This window comes from Brassica napus, chromosome A3 (genome assembly GCF_020379485.1).
Source record: "Brassica napus cultivar Da-Ae chromosome A3, Da-Ae, whole genome shotgun sequence".
NCBI lineage: Eukaryota > Viridiplantae > Streptophyta > Magnoliopsida > Brassicales > Brassicaceae > Brassica > Brassica napus.
Genome location: NC_063436.1, coordinates 19020430 through 19034848, shown reverse-complemented (window position 1 = coordinate 19034848; position 14419 = coordinate 19020430). Strand labels below are relative to the sequence as shown.

General features: G+C 35.8%; 3 protein-coding genes across 5 annotated transcripts; 1 reads left to right on the top strand and 2 right to left on the bottom strand.

Annotated features, from left to right (window-relative positions):
- Positions 1-2721: 2721 nt before the first annotated feature.
- On the bottom strand, positions 2722-7902 carry LOC106389293 (kinesin-like protein KIN-12F). Its single transcript, XM_048776526.1, has 16 exons — positions 7580-7902; positions 7317-7502; positions 7127-7210; positions 6888-7013; positions 6742-6792; positions 6602-6655; positions 6420-6512; positions 6187-6282; positions 5970-6115; positions 5732-5881; positions 5432-5561; positions 4440-5348; positions 4221-4313; positions 4036-4128; positions 3242-3958; positions 2722-3167 (listed from the first exon to the last, which is right to left on the bottom strand). The coding sequence occupies exons 1-16, from the start codon at positions 7751-7753 to the stop codon at positions 2985-2987; spliced, it is 3285 nt and encodes a 1094-aa protein (XP_048632483.1). The 5' UTR covers positions 7754-7902; the 3' UTR covers positions 2722-2984.
- Positions 7903-8008: 106 nt separating this feature from the next.
- Positions 8009-11167, bottom strand: LOC106384381 (cytochrome P450 705A20-like). 3 transcript variants are annotated; one of them, XM_048776532.1, is made up of 4 exons: positions 10311-11167; positions 10145-10150; positions 9773-9822; positions 8009-9687 (listed from the first exon to the last, which is right to left on the bottom strand). In XM_048776532.1, the coding sequence occupies exons 1-4, from the start codon at positions 11161-11163 to the stop codon at positions 9055-9057; spliced, it is 1542 nt and encodes a 513-aa protein (XP_048632489.1). In that variant the 5' UTR covers positions 11164-11167; the 3' UTR covers positions 8009-9054. The 3 variants fall into 3 exon arrangements, with proteins under 3 accessions (XP_048632489.1, XP_048632490.1, XP_048632491.1); XM_048776533.1 differs by lacking the exon at positions 10145-10150 and adding an exon at positions 10080-10093 and having other exon boundaries at positions 9773-10048; positions 10572-11167; XM_048776534.1 differs by lacking the exon at positions 10145-10150 and having other exon boundaries at positions 9773-9952; positions 10483-11167.
- A 222-nt stretch (positions 11168-11389) lies between these two features.
- Positions 11390-12629, top strand: LOC106389294. Its single transcript, XM_013829503.3, has 3 exons — positions 11390-11626; positions 11727-11946; positions 12270-12629. Exons 1-3 carry the CDS (start codon positions 11541-11543, stop codon positions 12300-12302), a joined length of 339 nt encoding a protein of 112 aa, XP_013684957.1. The 5' UTR covers positions 11390-11540; the 3' UTR covers positions 12303-12629.
- Positions 12630-14419: the final 1790 nt, after the last annotated feature.

Genomic DNA, 14419 nt, shown 5'->3' with positions numbered 1-14419 from the left:
GGAAATAAAAAACAAACTAAAATGTCTGATTTCAAATTACATAAATTAAAATAATGATAATATTCTAAAGTCTCATGCATATATATAAATTTTACAAAAGATCTAAATTGTAACAGTGAGTTTATATTTTATATTTTATTTGTTAATATGTTATAAGTCATCATATAAATTAAATTTATAAAATAAATAAATTATTTTTATATAAACAAAATAAATAAAGTATTATTATATAAACAAAATAAATAAATTATACATTCTTATTGTAGTTACATCTATGATTTATATATAAATTGGATTCGTTGCTAATAAATTATACATTCTTATTGTAGTTACATCTATGATTTTAGATATAAGTTGGATTAGTTGCTAATATGTTCATTTTTTAATATGTTTATTGCTAAAATTTATTTTTAGTTTTTATTTTTAGTTTTTTCAATATATCTTAACATATGCAGTAAAAATGTGATTGTATTTTATAAATTATATTATATAAGTAAAATATAATTTATTTATTTTCTTGTAATTGTAAGATATTATAGTAAACTAAATATATGAAAAAACAAAAAAAAAACATTTCAATAATAATAATAATAAATTATTTTTTGTCAATTAAACATATATACGTTTATGTTACTTAACTATTTGATGTAATCATCTTAGAAAATACATAGATATATATATATATATATATATATATAAAATTCAATTACTTTAAAAATATATATTTGTATTGTGTAAAATTATGTTTTAAAAGAAAAATATTTCTTTTTCTAATATCAAAATCATTTGTGTGAACTTTTTTTTTATGAAATCACATTATATATTCTTTTTTTGAAACACTAAATCACATTATATACAAATATATTTTTTCATCTAAGAAGATGTAGATAAAAAAAAGTATTTTATTACTTCAAAAGTATATTTTTTGTTACTTAAATCTATTTTTTAAATGGAATATTACTATTTTGTAAACTTTTTCTTTTTTTTTTATGAAATCATATTATACATACATATACTTTTCGTTTTAAAATTATTTTTCAAACTTTATAAATGTTTTCTTTTTATTTATACTGTTATTTGAAAATTTTTAAAAAGTAAATAATAATATTTAAATGTACTTTTTTATTTCATTAAGGGTATCATAGTAATCAACCACCGTAAGAGTTAACGTGTGTGCGACACCTAGGAAAGTGACTTTTCAAATAATATTATAGAGATATGAAAATTTAACAAATGTTTACGTTTGCATGTGCTACTTAATTAACGTAAATATGAAAACACTTTTTCTTTTTCCAAAACATAGCATCCAGAAATTATTAAGACAGAAATACTAGTCCACATCTCATTAACTGAATGTTTTGACTTGTGATAAAAACTGAGTTAGAGCATCAGAGTTTTGATAATCTTTCATAGTAGTCTATCATAAAAGATAATAAAAAGTATGAGAAATGAAGATAACAATTTGCATAGTTCTCATAATAATATGTCCTCTCCCGGTCTCCCCTATTTGTAGAATGCACGAGAAGTTGAATAAATAAAACCAAAAAAAAAAAGTTGTAAAGAAGAAAAAAAAGTGTCTTAGTCTAAGTTTTCTAATTTCTTTGAGAGTTATTCATATTTAGAGGGTTTTCTATCTTTCCGGTTCTTGGGGTATTACAGTTTTGGGCTAGTGCAAAGCACTATTCAGGTTTCCTTACAACATCACCATGAACACTCCTTCAATGTTCCCACACATATATACCATGTGACTGATAAGCTTCATTATCGTTACGTGAGACAGAGGAAGAACAGAGGGGGAGAGAGAGGGACGCGGGAAAATGAAGAAGAATTGAATACGAAGGAAGACTCTGAGGCGTCTAGAGGGTCTTGAGACGGGAAAGGATTGGAAGACTCGGATGGACAGAGAAGGTTTGCCGTTATGTTCGTTGAGTAGCTTTAAATAAGAGCCTGCGAGCTCATTTGTCAGTAGCTTTATATTTTGGATTAGAGACGATAGTCTTGAGGTGATCTCGTCTGGGTTAAGCCAGCGAGTCTCGGTTGATTCACAATACAAAGTGTAAACATCTTTTTATCATATCAATAAAATCATCTTTCGTTGTGTTCGTGATCGAGTTTGGAGAGAGAACTGACGATCAAACTCTATCAGTGACTTGATGAATAGGTGCATCTATGATAAATAATACAGCTGACAGATCGAACCCACGCGAGATCAGAAAAAAAAAAACTTTTTGTAAAAACAATTAGAGAAAACTTCAGAACTTTGGAAGGTCTTAAAGCTCTTATGATTATCTGATTCCATTTTTCTTCCAACATGTTTAATTCGAATCTAAATCTTTGCAAAAGCAAAAAGCATGTTTTGAAACACATCAACTTCGTCTTGTAATTAAATACATCAACTTCGTGAGTTCGTCTTGTAAATACATCAACTTCTTAGTGAACTTATAGGATTACCTTCGCTATATGTCCACCAGTCTGGTGCATCAATGGAGAAGCTAAACCTCGAATAACGATACAGTTATAGTTAGACTTGTCAAGCTCTTGAATAACTATTATCCAATATCTTTTGCCAACTTTTGAATTCAGTTTCCACAAGCAAAAAAAACGTGAAAGCTACAGACAGTTTCTTGGGAAACAAGTAGAAAAAGAAACATCAGTTTATATTTCTTTTGTATCAAGATGAACAAATATGTCTTGTATGAAACGTAGGGAAAAGATAACAAATTTAAAATGGAGAAAATAAATTACCAATTTAAAGTTATAAAAAGAACACCAGTTTGCACGCCACAAACAAAATATTCAAATCAAAAGCAGCCAATAATAAATAAACTCCAATGGGAAACCAAAATACTAATAATCAAAATGCCTTGTGGAATAAGACATTGTTTTTTTTATTTGCAGCAAGTGGAAAAATAAACAGTAAGTTCATGTGTATACCAATCAGATCCGAGAAAGGTCTTCAAGTTATGCACCTTGGTATGTTTCTTCTACATACCTTCTTCTTCAATCTCCAAGTTCCTCTGATGCAGTGGCTGTAATGCAGATTCTGGCAATGTGTTTTGCTTTAGACTCTGTTTGAGTGTTGCCATTTCTAACTTGTGTCTCCTCTTCAGCTTTTCCATTTTCTTCTTTAGCTTCTCGTTTTCTTCTTCCACCTCATTAAACTTTTCCTGCAACCAAAAACAGTGTCACACTACCACAAAAATGGTTCCTCCATTCAAACATGAAAATCTTGTTTCTTTACCTCAGCAGCTGATGCTGATTGTTCGGCTTCTCTGAGTCTAACAAGAACTTCTCCAGCAGTATGAACAGCTTCAGCGGTATCCCTCAGTTGAATCTTAAGGCTCACGTTCTCCTTCTTCAAAAAATCTCTTTCTCTCTCTTTTTCTACTCGGAGTGCAGAGAGCTCAGTAGCAAGTGATTTAGCGAAACGGGAACCGCAACCTTTTTTCCCAGCCTTTGCTACTGCCTTCTTCAACTCTGTTATCCACTCCCCCGTTGCTTTATACCTTGAGCCTAAGTCGTTGTACTTCTCTTGTAGCTCTGTGTAGTGCTCAACAAACCTGGCATGACCAAGAACAGCTCGTCGAAGTGCATCCTCTAACTCCTCAGTAGATAGTTTCTCTTGTTTAAGCTGTCCTTCAGCTTTATCTGCGCGTGAGCGTTGTGTTTCAATCTCAACTCTGAGTTCGTCTGTCAATGATATCCACTCGCTCTCCATTTCTGTGCACTTAAGTCGTTCTTCCTCGATATCTTTTTCAGCATTCTTGTTGCGTAGTTGAAACGAACGGGCCAACAAAGATGATCTCAGCTCGTTGGTGGACATGGTTACAGGTTTCTGCAATTTGCTTGTCAGATCTTCAATTTCTTTAAGTAGTGCCTCCTTCTCGCCAATATCAAAGTCTCCATCTGGGATCTGGTTTGCTTGGTCACGCTCAACAACATCATTACAGCTGAGAAGCTGCAGAACCATGACAATAGGATATATGTTTACAATCGCTCAAATGTTTTCACATAGTAAAGATAACAACAACAAACCTGATTTTCGTTTGCTGAAGAAAACTGTTCTCCGTTACTTGCTCCAGCAAGTTTTTCTGTTTCATTCACAGTTTGATGTTTGTGTTGCTCTACCTGAAGAAGATATAACAGTAACTAGACTTGCTTAACCATATGTGTTGATCAAATTTTCAATAGACTTATAAAGACACATTAATTTGGTTTACCAGGCGCGTTAGCTTCTCAATCTTGGCTGCTTGCTCTGTGCACAAAATTTCAAGCTCTTGCTGCTTCTCAGTAAGCCTTTGATGATGTCCATCCTGATTCGAAAGTAATCAAACAATGTTAGCTTCAGGATAGCTCTCATTTTATGTGGAAAGAACCTAAGATACTCATGGTGATACATTTTAATAACTTTATTTGACATTTTCACATAATATACTTACTCCTTCAACTACGTTTGACAATTTAGAGCTGCTAAGAACAGTAGAATTGTTCTCAGATTTCTGTCTGCAGGAAGGACAGAGTGGTGAAAGAGGTACTTGATCATCTTGCAGTGTCTCCGTGGAAGGTTGCATGGTCAAGTTATCAGAAGACAAAGAAACTGAGCATCCGTTTGATGCAGGGCTCAGCGGATTTTCAATAATATCCAAGCCTCTCCGCAGACTTGCAGCCAGAGATTCCGTGGAGCCTGTGAATATCTTGCTTCCACGTAAAGATGCCCTGATATGTTGGCTCTCTGCAAGACACGAGGACTTTATGCTCTGCGCCAGGCTATTCTGGTTCCTGAGACATGAGGAAGAAAGAGCTATGCTCTTCCTTAGAGAGTTTCTGATTTTAGGAGACTCTGACTGGATTGGTTCTTGCAAGATTAAGGATTGGCGGCAAGGATTTATTGACATGTTGTTTGCCGATGCAAATTCCTTTATCCTGGATTTCTCAGTTGATTTGGTGATTGTTGCAGCACTGGCGTCGTCACATTCTTTGAAAGATTCATCCAAATCTTTCTCTTCAGCTTCTACTTCTTCTGAAAAGATCTCATCATCATCCATTAGCTCTGATTCACCGAATGCTGTAACAAAGGAAGAGCTGACTGACTCTCTGTAGACAGGGAGCTTCTTTTGTTTCTCACTGAATGAACCACGGAAGGACTTGATTTGCTGATGGAGTTCCTTTACATCATCCTCATCAACCGTTATCTCTTCCTCATCAATATCAATTTTTGGCAGCATTAGGGACCGGTTAAGACTAACTCTTAGTTGATTCAAATTTTCACGTGCACTCTTTGCTCCAAGATGATGATTATCTTTACTCCCAACAGAGTGACAATCAGCTTTGGCTCTTAAAAGTTCTTCCTGCAAAGCAAATGAATCTTTGAATGAAAACCAACTACAACAAACCAAAAAAGGGAAAGGGATGGTGGAAGAGGAGATTAAACCTTTAGAAGACGAATCTGGTCACTCAAATCATTCACATCTTCTTCTGAGATCTCATTTATCAGTGGTTTGTTTCCCATAGATTTAGCTCGTTCACCAAATCGAAGGGTGCTCATTGTTCTTTTTGTGTTTCTGAACACAAACAAACTCTATTAGAACACATAGTAGGCATTCTGTCATTTAAATGCGCAACTAATTTAAACCTTGTACTTTCAGATCATTATATTGATTGAATACTTGTTACCATCAGACAGCAATGTTTATTATCTAACTAATAAGTGATAATAAGGCGAAGAAAATACTTGTCGCTTGGAACAATGTTGCACAGGATAGTGAGCTTTGAATTTCCACCAAGCGATTCTTGTAATAAATGCGTCAAGCATGAAGTTTTATGAAGACTGCGGTCAGATATTCCAGGGTGGACGTTTTTGGCAAGGGCATCTACAACATGTCTGCACCAATAGTAAGAGTGACAATGTTAGTAGAACACTAATCTATTGATATTTAGTTGAGATCACAACATATTTAATGAAGTTATACCCGAGCTCGGATAGGGACTTCTTTAGGAATTTCTCTTCCTCCACACAGTGTTTAGTAGCATCACGTACATTTGTTCCCACTCCAGCAAGATCAACAAGGTTGATTCTGCTTGTTCTGGTGGTATTGAAACACCTTGTTGAAGCTCCCTGTGCGCAGATAATATTTGATCAATTATAATCAGATTTGAACACGCAAGAAAACTGAAAACTAATTATACCTTGCTCCAGGACTCAATTATGAAAGAAAGTATGACATGTGATCTAGAACTTTGAAAACTTGTGCTAGTTGCTCCAACTTTTCTGCTTGACAGCCCCTGAAAAGCAGCCACACCAAAACATGAGATATGGACTTGGAATCAGGTAAAAATGAACACTCAATCAACAAAGCTGAATGTGCAGTGTAAAATGTCTCATATCGTAGTGTTCCTAACTTAGAACGCTTAAATAGTACCTTCATCAATATTTGAGCAACATCCTCGTAGCTATCCACATATTCCGCAGTCAAGTTTTCAACATAAGTACCATTCTTTGCATCATCCTTTATCTGCCCAGCATATGACACAATAAAAAGAAAAATTACACTCAGCAAAGATTAACATATGGAAACAAAACTGTAGTTTAGTGAAGCTAAACCTTAAGGTTTCTCTGGGTTTGATCGATCAAATCACTGATTTGCCCATTGTATATCTGCAGAAAAAGATTAAGCAACTTAACTTAGAAAATTCTTCAAAAAAAAAAAAAGAATCCTTCATTTGTTTTCGGGAAAAGCAAACCTCAAGAAAAGAACAACGGCACTGATAGTTTACATCGGACTTCATCTTCTCCTGCATAAATAGTTAAAAGTATGAAACTCCTCAGTCTTTGATGAAACAGCCACCTAACAAAAGCTTTAGTAATAGGTAATAAGCATATAACTTACTCTCTCAATTTCAGAAAACAGCATTTGAAAGACGCGAGGCGCGAGTCCTTGCTCGCCTTTAGGAGATGGATCTTCCAGCATTGAACCTGCTGGACCCCACATTGTGTATGTCTTCCCGCTTCCATTCTTAGCATCACAAAACAAAGCCAAAAAAAGGGATTGGTTATACTCAACTCTTTATTTCGTTTCAATTAGCTCCAAAAAAAAAAGAAGAAGAAGAGAAAAGCATCATTGAGTACCTGTCCATATGATAGGACACTAGTGTTGTAACCTGATAATGCATCCCTCACCAAAGGAACACCTATTTGCTGAAACACATCCTCCTGCCACCAACAAGTAAAAAAAAAGGTTTTAATACAACTTAGGCTTTAAAACGAAAAAGGAAACTCCTTTCTCTTCTATTTATAGAAACCTTATCCAGAAACGAACCTGATTATGAATAGAGTCGAGAACAGAGTCGAAAGTAAACTTGCGATCCCTAACGGAATAAGAATCATCGGAAAGCTTTTTAACAGTCCAGCAATACTCTTTCGTAGGTCTAATCCTCACCACAACCTTCACATGCCGTGGATTCGAAGCTTCCTCTACTTCACTGCGAGCTTTCAACGCCGTTCGCTGATATTCCAACAAATAAAAAAATATTAAAATTAAAAAAATTCAAAACGAGAGAGGTTAGGATCGTCGTCACTCACCCGAGTCGCTGACACTTGGCTTCGCCGGTCGATCTGACTCCTGAGAGCCGGTGATTTCGAAATTGATTTAGCTCTCGGGTCAGGGATGTTCGGAGGTGCGTTCTCGATGTCGGATCTAGGGTTCAAGTGTGCGGATACGGATTTGGGAAGGAAGCTCCATCTTGAATCCGCCATTTGGCTGCCAAAGACGATACAGGATCGAGAGAGAAGGAGAGAGGGATTAGAGAGAGAGTGAGCCGAGAGAGAACGCGAGAGATTCAAATTTGAAGCAGAGGGAAAGAGTGAGTGATTGAGTGAAATGATGATAATTGTTTTTTTTTTTTTTTTTTGCTTTTATTTAGATGAGGAAACTGATATTTCGATTCGGATCTACTTACTCGACCGTTATAGGATTTTTCTCCTTTTTTTTTGAATTAAAGATCCCTTCGACTTTTAATTTTTGTATTCAATGTTATAGGCCCTGGGTTATAAGTTACACAAGATTTAAATTAAGATCGGATCCAAGCTATGCGCAAAATCTTTTCATTTTATTATGATAAAATTATGATCCCTTTATTTTATAGAATTTCAAAACTTGTAGTTTAGATTTGGTGCTATATATTGTTTGGAAATAATGTAACTTAATCGCTATTTTTAGAAGGGTTTTGTGTTACTAAATGCATTGTAATTTGGTGTTAATTTTTATATAAATAATTTTCTTTTGCCTGTATATATATTGTTTTAATTAGTTGTTAATTTACTAATTTAAATTTTAAACACATTAGTTTTTAATAAAAACTTTTTTATATAAGTTTAACAATATTCATGTTCAAGATTTATATTCACTATTTTTGGAACTTTTTGCAACATAAAACTTGGGAAAATTCTAAAGTGAAGAAGCAGATGGAATATTTGATCTCATATAGTTCAATGGATAAACCCATGACCAGAACATAGCCGACATCAAAATGTTAAACCTAAACAATAATATCAAGAATGAAATGAGAGAAAAAAAAATCAAGCGAGGACAGCCCAGTGGCCTTGAGAGAGCTTTGACCTCAATACGGATTTTTTGCGGAGGTGTACTTAGGCATTAGTCGGATTCCTTCCGACTATCTGTATTACCTGGATTATCAAAACAAAAAAAAAGGTGAGAAAATCAAGAAATAATGAGTAAATAAAAATGAAGTAGAAGTAGAAGTATATGATTTATTCTCATAATAAAAAAATATGTTAAAATAGAAGTAAAAGTATAAATTGATTTGTTGGGAATAGTATTCTTGCATTTAAAATTTTAAATTCATGAGTAATCATGCTTTGCTCACTAACTATAATTACACAATGTTTTCTTCTTTGAAATACGTAAAGTAATTGAAAGCTTAGGTATTTATTCTTACAGTAATATATGATCAAATCAAATAATTTCTTGGATACATCCATCCAGTAAATAATTCAGTAAACTTATTAGTGGAGAATGGAGGAGTAGGTGTTGGGAGCTAGAAGCTACCACGACTCGTTAGAGGGTTTAGAGTTCGAGCAACAGGAGTGCACTTAAGAGGATGAGCCATAGTCAAGCTCAGTCCTGCAACAGCCTCTTCCATTTTAACTTTCTCTTCTTTGAACCTCCATTCAAATCCCTGCACCATCACTCCTATTGCAGTTCCTATAAAGATATGAGCTAGATTCTCTCCAGGACAACCTCTTCTTCCACTTCCAAAAGGAATGTACTTAAGTGCTTGACCTCTTCTCTCCTCCTCTTGCCATGTAACTAAAAACCTCTCTGGCTTAAACTCGTCAGGATCTGCCCAGTAATTTGGATCTCTCATCATAGCATAAGCATTAACCATTATGGATGTTTTCTCTGGTACATAGAACCCTCCTACCCTACACCCTTCTTGGGAGAATCTCTCGAACATAGGCTCCGGCGGGTGCAGTCTTAGCCCTTCCTTGACCACTGCTTGCAAATAAGGGAGGTTTGGTAAATCTGTTTCTTGAATCAACCTTGTCGTCCCTACCACGGAATCGAGTTCCACTCTCAGTCTCTCAAGAGAATTGGGGCTGTTGATAATCTCTGCCAGTGTCCACTGTATTGGTAGCGCCGAGTTGGTAACGCCAGCAAATAAAAGATCCTGCATACAGTTGCAAAACATTTTCTTAAGCATATATTTTTTTTATTCTCAATGAAAAAAAACACTTGTTGGAAAGAATATTTACCACATAAAAAGACTTGATATGGTTCGTAGTGATCTTATACTCACCATAAGCTGCCAACAACACATCCATCAAGTCCTTACCTTGATGATTCTCTCCCTGCTTCTCTTCGTGTTCCGCAAGAATCTTTTCGAGCAGCTCATCGAAGCTGTTTGAAATAGCCTTCACTTCTTTTTTAAACAGTGAGAGAACAAGCTTCTTTAACCATGGGGGCAGCAGGTTTGCCAACAAAATCTTCTTCGACGAAACATCTAACTCAATAGCTAATCCCTTGACTCTCTCCACCACATCTTCCTCCTCTGGACAACACCTCCCCATGATCAACTTGCAGATGCTATCGTTAACGAGCTTCAACACTTCCTCGAAGATCTCCACGGTCTCCTTCTTTGCTGCCTTCTCGAACAAGTTATCGTAAAACCGATCTAGCTCGTCAGCACGGACTCTCCGTGACCGCTTGAGAGCCTGAGGTCCTAGCAGGTTGGTGACAAGAACCTTCTTCATGAACTTCATGTATTCTCCATAGGGAGTATCTTATACTCACCATAAGCTGCCAACAACACATCCATCAAGTCCTTACCTTGATGATTCTCTCCCTGCTTCTCTTCGTGTTCCGCAAGAATCTTTTCGAGCAGCTCATCGAAGCTGTTTGAAATAGCCTTCACTTCTTTTTTAAACAGTGAGAGAACAAGCTTCTTTAACCATGGGGGCAGCAGGTTTGCCAACAAAATCTTCTTCGACGAAACATCTAACTCAATAGCTAATCCCTTGACTCTCTCCACCACATCTTCCTCCTCTGGACAACACCTCCCCATGATCAACTTGCAGATGCTATCGTTAACGAGCTTCAACACTTCCTCGAAGATCTCCACGGTCTCCTTCTTTGCTGCCTTCTCGAACAAGTTATCGTAAAACCGATCTAGCTCGTCAGCACGGACTCTCCGTGACCGCTTGAGAGCCTGAGGTCCTAGCAGGTTGGTGACAAGAACCTTCTTCATGAACTTCATGTATTCTCCATAGGGAGCAGAGATGAAGCTGAAAGAACCAGCGAAAAGGGAAGCTCCGGTCGGAGGGAAACCGCGAGAGGAGATGTTCACGTCGTGTGCCCTGAAGATCTCATAAGCAACTGACGCTGAGGAGACGAGTACTATGGGGGAACTGAAGATGCGGAGATAGAGAAGAGATCCATACTTGGAGGAGAGTTTCTGTAAGGATCTGTGGATTAGAGCAGAGAGAAGAAGGTGAAGATGACCGATGATGGGTAGAGAAGGAGGACTCGGAGGCAAATCAAAGTCCTTTGGTTTCCTGAAGAAGAGAGTGTAACAGAGTAGTGAGAAGAAGCAGAGGAAGATAAAGATAAAGGAGTTCTGAAAGTCAATGACGATTGTTTCCATCATTGCTCAAGTCGAAAGAAGAAAATTGATGCAGAAATGAGGAGAATATGATCACTTGATATAGATTGGGATCAGAGAGCTCCTCTACTATTTTAAAACTTTCCCGCGTGCATCCTGGCTCATTAAAAAAAAACAAGGAGATGATAATCAACACAATAATAACACAAGGTTCTTTCCAGAGAATGACACATCAGACTTTAAAATGTCTGAGAAACTGACATGTCATTAACTGAAAAAAGTTGAATGATCAATGATAACATTTGGTTTCTCCACGTCACTTCCTTCGTGCTTAATTTTTTTTTCTTCGTTGATTTCACCTTGACGAACTGGAGATATAAACTAGAGATTTTGAGAGAGAAATATCAGTTTGTCGTTGAGGAATGGTGCCGAAGATGAAGCATCTTCTTCACAAACTCAACATGGGAAGAAATAGTGACGTCAACGGCAGATTAAGAGACCATCAAAGGTTAGATCCCACCCATATTCGTAGCATAAGAGAGACCAAACCCATGGCTTACGAAAGCAAAGCCCCGGCAAAGCTTATCTCTTTCATTTGGAGTTTCCAGAGCCTGTTGTCGCTGGCGGATCTGTGAAGAAAATGGCCGAGATAGACTGCGTCTCGGAGTAGTGAGTGCTTGTCCGATGGGTTCAGGAATCACACAATTCGCCTCCACCAACGGCCTTGACGTTTGGCTCATGGACGCTGATGGGAATGCGCTCTCTCGAGCCACCACAGCTATCTCCTCTTCCGTCAATCGTTTCGTCTCCAAAGGCCTAATGACCAAGGCAAGATTCAGTCGATAATCCTTAAAAGAATCTACTTTCCTTCTGGGAATTTAGATTTACAATTAGACATGATGTTTTTTTCTGCATCTAAGATTGTTGTCTGAGACTAAATAGATTAGCCTATCTTGTGTTCTCTTTATTTTTAAAGTTAGGTGCTTTCTTCATTTAGATCACTCATATAGTTTCTTAGACTACTTCATGATCTTGTAGAGAATCTGCAGTTGTCTTATGATAGTGTTTAGACAAAAGTGTATTTTATATTGAAAATGCATGGTCGGTGTTTATGATAATCCATTAACACCAGAGTGATTTGTACATTGCAGGAAGTAGGTGATGATGCTATGCGTCGTCTATGATTAACATCCAACCTCCAAGATTGTGTTATGCTGATATAATCCGGGAACGTATTGTGTTTTATGGTTCATTCTCAACGTCGAGTTATTTTACTTTGTTTACTTTATTGTTGGTTGTTGCTGAAAAAGTCTACCTAAAAAAGTTATTTGGAGCGTCCTTTGTTTAATGAGTTCTAATGAAGATTCAGCCTTGAACAAGAAAGTGTTTCCTAATATCTGAGCAAGTGTTACAAGACTTGTCTGAAATGTTTTTCTTCTTTCACTGTGATGCTTCTGTCATCTTACATGTATCACGTGTTTCTTATAGTCAAGTAAAGATATATTCTGACATGGGTAACTTTTTCCTAATCTGATGATTTCCTATGAAGATGACCCTGAAGTTCCTAATACTATCAACAATTGAGATAAATCGGGAATTGGAACAGAAGGCAATTAGCCCTCATGAACTTTTGGGATATCCAAAATTTTGGTTTTGATCATTAGAGCAGAGAGGATTTGGCAGCTAACAAAAGGGAGATGGAGAATAGAGCTGTTCCCTGTGCTTTTAGAGGAGACAACATGGTAAGTCTCAAATAACTTATGAGTGATTACTCTGTTGAATATGTATAAGATTTCAGAGACAGATATGGTTCCACAAACCATCAAACAGTCGCAGGAAAAAGGGAAAGCTCATGTAACTCTCTCTGACTAACTATTTATAAATAATTTTTCTAAATACCATGAGTAAAGAGATAAACATCATTTGAATTGTTGGCGATAATGCATGTAGTTGCTTCATATGGTCGAATAATGGACACAATGGACAAGGTTTCACGTGGCAACCAATGGTGGCTACCTTGATCTAATGAAACTTTTAGCTCGGCCTCTCCATCTTTGCTCTCCGTCAGTAACAATTCATGTGACGCCCTCCTTCATGAAAAAAAATCTCATGTGTTTTAGACTCCAGTGTTTGAGAGGCTTGAAAAGACACTGAGATCATGAACTTTTCTATCACATCCGCTGCCTCGAAGTCCTCCGGAGATGTTGTGAATTATAGTAAAAATGAACAGACGGGTTTTCAATTGGCAATCTTGGTAATTTACTTTGGAGTTTGTTTATATGCTCATGCCTGTGAAATTGACTAATATTAACATAAAAAATGCTTTTGGCATTACTCTGTTTGATATCATCAGGCACAAGCCACATTTTCCACAGTTAAATCTTTTGTTCGATGGTTGGTCTTACCCAGAGGGATGTTCAGTTGTCGTGTTCAGACCACCACACATGTGGTCGCGTTTCACTTGAAGTACATAGGAAAATGTTTGCAGCCTAAAAGCTTGACTTGGGATATTTGTTTAGATTAGTCAGCTAAACGTATTGAACAAGATCAATCATCATTTTGTATATGAAGCTTTTAGAATTTTTGTAGCATTTTAATTCTGAATTTTGGTTTACCATGTCAAAATCTCCACATTCAAAACAATATGAAAATTCTCTACACAAACTGACAATAAATTATGCAATTAAATCAAGATAGAAGAAACCATTATTTTTCAAAACGAGTTTTGTGATATAGAGAAGAAAAGAATACGTGTAATTTTATCAACATTTGCCTTTTAAACTGTTATAAAATATTTATATATAAATTAAAGATAACAAATAAAGAAAAACTTAGATTGATTTTATATAACAAATATAAAACAACTTTACAGTTATAAATTATTTCAAGTTGGTCTATTCTATCTCAAATAGTTGTGTATGTATCAAGTTACAACTCTTAGAAGTAAAATTTTTATTATCTATTTAGATAATGATTTCTTTATATAAAAACTAATGATTATTTAAATTATACTATCGAAATTAAATATAATTTTAAATCGGTAAAATAAAAATATATACAAAACAATTCCCGCAACGAAGTGCGGGTACTTACCTAGTTAAATTAATTATTGTATCACTTGATAAAACATCAGAGACCCAATGCCTTATAAACTTCTAGAACATGATTAATAATAACCTTTGGCTTCTCTAAATTGGTCATTGGTCCATCTTGAACGTGTTTGGCCGTCTATAGTTTCTCGGATGGCCATCTTAACATGGTATCATTCCTAATAAGTTAATTAACTCCTAATTAATATTAA